Source organism: Psammomys obesus, unplaced genomic scaffold (assembly GCF_907164565.1).
Source record: "Psammomys obesus unplaced genomic scaffold, mPsaObe1.curated_primary_1811, whole genome shotgun sequence".
NCBI classification, from domain to species: Eukaryota; Metazoa; Chordata; class Mammalia; order Rodentia; family Muridae; genus Psammomys; species Psammomys obesus.
In genome coordinates, this window is record NW_026596095.1 from 25,080,204 (window position 1) to 25,089,157 (window position 8,954).

Consider the following 8,954-nt stretch of genomic DNA (forward strand, 5'->3'; position numbering starts at 1 on the left):
AGAAAGAAAGAAAGAAAGAAAGAAAGAAAGAAAGAAAGAAAGAAAGAAAGACAGGCATAGAATTTCAAACAAAATAGAGAACCCACTAGGCTCTGTGGTGCACACCTGTAATCCCAGCACTCAAGGAGGCAGAGGCAGGTGGATCCGCTGTGAGTTCGAGGCCAGCCTGGTCTACAAAGCAAGTCCAGGGCAGCCAAGTCTATGCAGAGAAACCCTGTCTCAGGAAAAACAAACAAACAAACAAAAACAAAAAACAACCTCAGTGATGTGATGATTTTAATTAATATTAATCTGAATAATTCAGCCTACCTAAAAAGTTCTCATGTCTTCGGAGACAATATTGTGCCTGAATTAACCACGCAGGTGTCTCAAATTTCTATTTTTACTTCCTAGACATGTTTTCTGGATACCGTATCTGTGTTCAGTTTTAGTCACTACACTGCATAATCCTTAAGGACTAGAACAGTGTTGTCTGTGCTGGTTAAAAGGGACCTGAGCTGGTGACTTCACTGTCTAAAACTCCAGGAAACATCTTCTCAAACAAATCACTGGCTGTTTCTCAGAGCTGAGCTCTATACTAGCAAATGGATTTTCTTCCATTAGCAGTAACAGTATGGTTTCCAGTGCAAATGCCTGGGGGAAGAATATGTCTGGATTTCATGGCTCCAGGAGTCTTACAACTAGAGTTCTGTATGCATGTGTATCCATGGAAAGTGACAATTTTGGTCAGAGTCTTAAATGCTTCAGGAGGCATTAAATGGGGAAGGTAATGCACTATCTCATTAGGTCCTATGTCCCTAGCCCACAAAGAGTTCTTAGAGTTCTGGCTGTGTCGCAGGAGACACATGGCTTGGATTAAGTCTACAAATCAGGTCACATGCTGTTCTTTCACTGATGACCTCTGTGACGTCCATCTGGCTGCCTCAGCACTTAAAGAAAACGATGCTGCAGCATTATTTTTCCCCAAGTAAGTAAATCTGAAAAGCATAAACTCTGAGACACAACCAACAAGTTTTAATTTTTTTCTATTGATATTCACTGTTTTCCTACAACTAGAAAAGTGAACAAGCCTTTTGTTTTGTTTCCTTTGTATGGCTGCAACTTCAGAAGCTAAAACTGTTCGTTTTTAAAGCAGGCCCATCTGATCCAAAGTGAAGCTGACATTCTGACCCATATCCGTCAAACGTGAAAATGACTTAACATTGATAATATTAATAAACTGGAACTTTGAAGTTTGACCCATATGACTGTCACAGCAGTAATCTTAAATTCACTATTTTGCAAGAGGAGCTGAGTATGTTTTATGGTGTTCGAGCCATAAAACTGATAACTTCATTTAGCTCTGAAATGAGTTCTAAATACCCAAGTGCTCAAGCCTCTGATCTGAATCCACAGTCAACAGAGTTTCTGGAGAAGAGCAAGCTGAGTTTTCTACACAAGGAACTCAGAGTGAGGCTAGGCAGGCTGCCAGCAAGGAACATCCAGATCACGCAGTCAAACCTAGAGCCATTTTTTGGGGAGTGGGGTGGGAACTGTATTTTCCCTAGGAACAAGATGCCCCCTTAATTTACGGACACAATAACAGAAGGCAAATTTACATCCATTGCCTAAACAACAAAGAACAAGTCAGATTAATCCTGGCAAACAGGGATTCACCATTTCATCTTTGATATTTATTTAAGACAGAGCGTAGTTAAGAAGTGCTGTCTTGAGACAGAAGCAAATAAAGACATGGGTGAAGAAGAACTTGGAAGCTTCCAAGGTGATGTTACAGGCACCACACACAGCTCCTTTGCAGGGTCCCTCTCAGAGCAGGAGCTGTGAAGCCAGATTTACGTAGCAGAGCCACACCAGGAAACAATGCAGAATAAGAGGCAAACTTAATTTCATCAACAGAAAGAAGCAAAAGCTGGTGTGGAGTCTGGAAGCTGTCTGGTTGGCTGGATTAGCTTTTCAGACTCTGTGTTATGACTAAAGCCTTCATCTGTCAGTGTTAATGAACTTAACAGGTAACTGCCTCGTTCCCAGCTTACTTACTCCATGCACACAAAGTCAGATCATGACCAAGAGTACTTACATATGGACAATGAAGGACTGTGTGGAAGAGAAAATACACAACAAATATGTATCTAGGTATTTCCTTAGGTTCTTTCACAATGTAAATACGGGAGCTTTAAATGGGGAGAGAAGAAAGGCGGTGCTCTAGAAGAACAAAGATTCTCCTGAAATCCCCGAAATTTGTGTAGACTTTAATTTTGGCTTAGGGTAGAAAATGCCCTCCAAAAAAAAAAAAAGTTCATCAATAGTTCTCTGCCTTCACAGTTTCTCTTCTTGCAATCTGAAATGACAATGACCTTTCCAACAGTGATGTGGCCGGAAATTCCCTTTGGCTTCTCCTTAGTCTACAGGGTCGAGCCTTTTCCGAGTACTTTATTGTACAGTTGAGAGAGATAGAATGATGCACTTTAACCTGTGGCTACAGCAAATCATCACAGAGCACAGCTCCCACTGGGCTGGCACATTGGTGTCAATTGGTGTCACCGAAATAGTGATGTGGCAACTTCCTCCAGCCTTTGAACAGTGAGGGCACCCAGTTCTTTGTGTGTGTGTGTGTGTGTGTGTGTGTGTGTGTCAGTGTAACAAGATTTTGTACTCAGCTTTCCGCAAAGACACTGTAAAATGATAGGTTGTGGTTAAGATCATAAATGCAATTAATATTTAATGCACTCAAGAAGCTTGCCACTTTGGAGGGCCAGAGAAGAAAACGACTGTTTTGTGTTAATAAAGTTGAGCCATATGCAAATCAAGCAAGTGAATTCATGTGGCAAAAAGAAAAAAATAAATGAAATTTAAAAAATCTCCAAGTCAGCCCAGAAGGGTTTGCAACAAGAGGACAGTGGAAGAGAGAAGCTTAGAGTACAGACTTTGCTTCAAGTGCCAACTTCAGGACCTGCCAGTTCTGTGCTCTTTGGAAATTTTCTTAACATCTCAGAACTCTAGTTCCTCAGACATCGCAGAAGGATGATAATAACCCAGCAGGCGTCTCCTAGGTGTGTGATTAACACAGGAGACAGTGTTCACAGTGTCTTCTGACAGAGCTCAGTGCTGTAAGCATCGAGTTCCCTTTTCTTATCACTGACCAAATCATAGGCCTCATGGCTTACTTAGCCTCACATAAACTGTTGTGTTCATCCCTTTGCTTTGCATTCATTGAATTTTCACTATAAGCAAGTGGCCTGATGCTCTGAGAGAAAGATGTAACGGCAGCCCATGAGAAACTCGCTGCTATGGAATGCAAGGTGAAAACCTCTTCAGTAAAAATGATCTCAAGGGGCTGTGGGCTTGGAGGATGGGAGGAAAGCTTCATGGGCACACCAGTCAGCACAAGGTGGAGGTACTCTGGGAAAGGTGCAGAGTGGAGGGGCTGGACTGTAGAGAGGATTGGGCCTTTTCTCTGCTGAAAGCTGTAAATTAGAAATGGATATAGATGGTAAAAGGAAAACAGGAAGAACCGTGAGTGGGCTGCCAAGTATCAGGAGTGTTGCGAAGTCAAACGCTTGCTTCCTGCTGACTGGGAGGGTCAGAAAAGAAAGACGGACATGTGAGCAAGGCTCGAACCACATAGTGGTTGGAGCGGTGAAGAAAGACGAAGGCATTCTGAGAGACTGGGGTTCGCATCTTCTATGCTGTCTGCCTGGGGTTCTTCTTTCAGGGCTTCATAACACAAAAATGGGCACACTGTCTGCAGTAAAGGTTTCTGATGCTTTTTCACATTCGAGTACTTCTCTTCGCTATTTTGAGTGTAGAAAGTTGAACTTTAACCTGGGAGTAGTGTCAGGAGCCTTTAATCCCAACACTTGGGGAGGCAGAGGCAGGCAGATCTCTGTCAGTTTGAGGCTAGCCTGGTCTACAGAGTGAGTCCAGGACAGCCAAGGCTACACAGAGAAACCCCGTCTCAACAAACCAAAAAAATAAAAGAAAAGAAAAGAAGGAAAGAAAGAAAGAAAGAGAGAGAGAGAGAGAGAGAAAGGAAGGAAGGAAGGAAGGAAGGAAGGAAGGAAGGAAGGAAGGAAGGAAGGAAGGAAGGAAGGAAGAAAGGAAGGAAGTTGAACTTTGGAGACATGCAAAGCAAAAACTAACTCTCCCATTTGTTTTTCTATCTCATGACGGAACTTGAGCTCCCATCTTCCCTATGTGAGTAAAATTTCAGCAATTTTCCTAAAACAGAATATGGTATGCCTAATAATTAACTGATCAAAATTCTCAGATTCAACATATTAAGACCATGACATGGGTTGGGTTTAAATCATAAAACTTCTGAAAGCTTATAGAATTTCATTGCCAGGCTTCTAGGTGGATATTATGATATTCATTCATCATTTTGCTCTGTGTAATGCTTTTTTCAAGTCAGATTTATAAAGAATATCTAAATATTTTGAAAGCTGCCCTGTCTTCAACATGACACAGCAAAACATTAGTTTCGTATTTCGCCCAGACAGATAGCCTCACAAATAAATATTGTTTTTCTAGGCTCTAACCTTTCATTCTAATCTGCCTAATTTCCTGAACTTATGTGAGCATGCTGTGATTATTTTCTGTTATGCTAGCTCTGCAACCCTTCCTAATTTAATATTAATAAGAGATGCACTTTAGAAAAGTGTTTCTCACATAAGCCAATGTGCCATTCTATTACAAAGAGTTTAATGAAAGAGAGAGACACACGCAGAGAGACGCTGGATAGGAAATAGAATTCAGGACATGATTTGATTTACTTTGGAGACATTTAGTCAGTAGCCTTTGCCCCTCGGTTCTTGAGAGGATTCCGCTGAAAATAAAGGCAGTAGCAATATGACTCCCTCAGAGCACTGCCTGCTGAAGGGACCAGACTAGGGAGCAGGGAAGACAACCCCAGAGCCTTTACCTTTCCGCGGACTAGATGAAGAAGCATGGGTCTCTGCAGAGCCTGCAGGTTGTCCTTGCCTATGATCTTAGCTTCAGTTTTGCCTTTGAAGATGCTCTTCTCTCCTCTCTGTTGATTCACATTGTCAACGGTGACAGCTGTTATCTAAGGTCAATGAAATAAAACTATGAGAAAAAATTCCCACGTCTGCTCTCTTGAAAAATAAAGTGGTAAAGGAGCCAACTAAGCTACAGAGCCTCACCATGTCATTGCCTTTAAAAGAATTTAACGTTGGATAGTTTAACTAGTCAAAAATGAAGATACTTGACTCCATCATCTTGAGTTATATCTGTGGCTTGAATTTGGCTTTTCTGTGCCACTGTCACTTTTGTCACTTGTTTTGAACAGTTGCTATCTGCCTCATCCTTTCCCTGTCTGTGGTGTGTCTGCAAGGATTCCTGCCCATCCTGCATCCTTGTGTTTTTTAAAATGAAAGGTGAGCATTACAGAACAAGGATGTAGGCACTGTTTTCTGCAGGAAAGCTTGCTGTTAGTGATAAATGACTCAGAGTGGATTGGGATGTTTTGATCCAGCTTTGAAAATACAATGACCACTAGAGACATCCAAAGAAACAGCAAGGGATTGGCAACTAGATTGCAATAAACCACACTATAAAGAACAGCCAAAGCTATTTGTTGCAAGCACTTGATCCAGTGTATCAGGTCCCTTAACCTGCAGAAGAATAACTAACTTCAAAAGGAATCCATTGCTGTCAGGTTCTTGGAAAGTAGAATTACAATGTTTCAACATTAGAAAAAGTCTCTCAAATCTAAACCATCATGGCTGACCAAATACTGCCATTCTATAAAGTACTCGGTTCCTTCTAGAAGAGGCTCTGTCCCTCATTAGTAATTCCACCTGTTAAAAAAGGCCTCTTCTAACATATCTCCATTTCACTCTCCACGGTTCCTTGCACGGCATGCATTGCAAATCCCTTCCACGCAGAACTTTTTGAACGGACTCCAATACAATGTCCCTTTCATATTAAGATGAGATAAAGAACTGGAGATCAGACTCCAGCTACTCAGCAGCATGGAGCCAGTATCTCCTAACAGCCTGCTCCAATAAATACTCACTAGTGATCAGCAGCAACTTTCATGAAAGATAACGAACCAAGTTTAACCAAGAGTACAAAACAAGTGCATCTGGGTGATGTACTTCTGACATCTAATCTCAGTGTGGTCTTGGTGTTTCACTTGGGTAGAAAATGCCCACCGTGACTTGGATCAGCTGGTCATCGTCCCCGTCAGGGTTCCGCCACAGTAACACAACATCCACGTCACATGAGATCCTGTAGCCCACACTGTCTTCCAGTTTCCCTTTGCCCCCATTTAGAGACACTTCAGTGGAGTATGTGAGCTTGTAGAGCCGCTCGTTATTTAACGAGAGACCAGTTGTGTGACCTGCATTAAAGGAAAGACACTGGTCAAGTTCTAATTGTCAGGCACCTGTCAGGCCAGAGAACATACTGTCTTACCACCATTGCATTCTTCTAGCTCACTGGGGCTGATGGAGCTTAACAAGCACCTGCTGAACCAAAGATGGTATGCTTCTCCATCTACTAAAATCAGTGGCTCACAAACCACAAAGCCTAAGTGAACTGATGAACATACAAACAAGCTTCCATTACAGAAAACATTGTTTCTATAAATTATCCCTGTCATCCCTGTCTATCCCTATATTGCCCTGGTTGGACAGCAGTTCAGTTCTAGGATAACAGTCAGGTTGCTCTCAGTCATGTGACTCTAAGTTCAAGCAAAGGTCTTGACCAGATTTGTTTTACAAATTGAGTAGCAGCATTTGTAATTAACATTTAAAATTTTATGTGTATGGGTGCCTTGACTTCATGTATGTGCACTATATGCATGCAGTACCCAAGGAGGCCAGAAGAGGGCATTGGATCTCCTGGAACCCGAGCTACATTCAGGTGTAAGCTGTTATGTGGGTACAGGTCTTCTGGAAGAGCAACAAGTTCTTTTAACCAAACCACACATCGATCTTTACCATAATTAATATGTTTTTAATTCCAACAGCTGAGTGTCAAAAAGTGTTAGTCATCTAAAAGAGTTCTTTCTTTTGCATACTTGCTGCATTTAAAGAATGTGGTTTTGTTGTAGTTTTCTCTGCAAGCTTAATTAGGAAACTTGTCCAAAGAACATTTCAGTGGTGGTTGTGGTGGTTCATTCTTGTAATCCTGGAGCTTTGAAGACTGAGACAGGAAGATGCCCGTGAGTTTGAGGGTAGCCTGGGCAGCCTGGACTACATGGTGAGTTTCATGCCAACCTAGGGTACAGTGTGAGACCATGTTTCAAAAATAAATTAATTAACTAATTAATTAATTAAAAGCACATGTCCAGGTATATTACTTTGTCATAATATTTTAAAGAAAATTGGAACATTTTAGAGCCTCCTATAAATAAGTTTAAATTGACTGTGCCTGAACAAAAGACACTTAGTTACATAAAATCTTTACATGGGATTTAATTTAATATTTAATATCAAATAGTATACAGGTCTGTATTGGGTATCCCCCCAAAAAAACAAAAAACAAACAATAACAACAACAACATAACACAGAGGAGAAGTTCACACAGTTTCCAATTCATTTTAACTCATTCCCACGACACTCACAGGTGTAGGTTCAAATTTTTCTCAGACACAGAAAGTTTTTGATCACAAAAGCTAGTTTGTATATTTTCTGTGTATCGCTCATTGGATATAGTCAAGAAGGATTCGGTATGGATACTCTTCCTTGGGGTTACTGGGGTTGCTTTGTTAGTTAATTCTAACGGGAGGTCACAAATTACTTTCTCCTTAAGTATGTACATATCCAGATGTTAGTGGTACATGATTTAATCCCAGCACTTGGGAAGCAGAGGTAAGTAGATTCCTATGAGTTTGAGGCCAGCTTGGTCTACATCAGATACTGCCCATCCATGCCATGCAATAACTATATAGTCTCCAGGAAAAAAAAAGAGAGAGACCAAAACATGTTATCTCAAGATTACGTGTGATGACAGTCATAAAAATCTAATAAATTCAACCTTGTGCTGTTGTTATTTATTTGTCTATTTTGAACAGGGTCTCACTATGTAGCCCGGGCTGGCCTGGAACTTTTCTTTCTCTTGCCTTTTGCTGCAGTTGCTTGGATTACAATTTTGCACCACCACATGTGGCGCTGAGTGGGCATTACTGCTCTTCATTAGATGAGGAAATGGAAGGACATAAAGATTGCAGTTTGCCTAGGGTTACTCAGGTAATTAACAGCGGTGACATGATGGGAACAACAGCCATCTGGCTCTAAAGATCATGCTCTCTTACCACACACCTCTAAAATTGCAGATCTATTTTTCTTTAATTCCTAGGAAAGGAGACAGGACTTTATTCTTTCCTTCAACAAGGATGCGTGGAGAAACTCCTAGGACATGGGCAATTTTCTAGAGTCAACAGCCATGCCAACGAGCGAGGAGACACAATCTCTACCCTTACGGAATTACCATTACGTATGAGCAAATACCATAGGATGCCATGCATGCTAATGGAGACAGGTCTGCTAGAAAAGAGGTTGGGTGGACCTCTGTGTGGCAAGGGCAGCTTTAGGCTGACCACATGTACATCTGCAGCAAGAGTCATGCTCTTCTCTTCCCACTCTGATTCTCACAAAGAGCAGCAAGTGCAAAGGCCCTGAAGAGGGCTTATGCAGACTTAACTAAGTGAGCAACACAGTAGAAGAAGGTGGGGTTAAATAAGTGCCTCTGGGCACCAGGGAGACTAAGGGGACTAGTCCATAGGCTTAGAGTTTGACTCTGTGAGACAGGAAGCTGAAAGAAGTTTTTTGACCCAGTTCTAGGTTCCATGCTCTGACAAAGGTTCAAAAAGAGGGCAAGGGATTCAATAGGAACAATAGAAGAGGCAGGTGACAGATGAGTGAGGGCTGGCAAAGCACTAGATAGATAGATAGATAGATAGATAGATAGATAGATAGATAGATAG

General features: G+C 41.5%; 1 protein-coding gene across 1 annotated transcript in view; it reads right to left on the minus strand.

The window, feature by feature from the left end:
- Positions 1-8,954, minus strand: part of Mttp (microsomal triglyceride transfer protein) — a 41,890-nt gene that overhangs the window by 29,812 nt on the left and 3,124 nt on the right. Inside the window, exons 2-3 of the mRNA XM_055628183.1 lie at positions 6,177-6,364; positions 4,922-5,065 (exon numbers count right to left, since the gene is read on the minus strand). Coding sequence (XP_055484158.1) covers positions 4,922-5,065; positions 6,177-6,364 — 332 coding nt within the window. The remainder of the gene's footprint in view (positions 1-4,921; positions 5,066-6,176; positions 6,365-8,954) is intronic.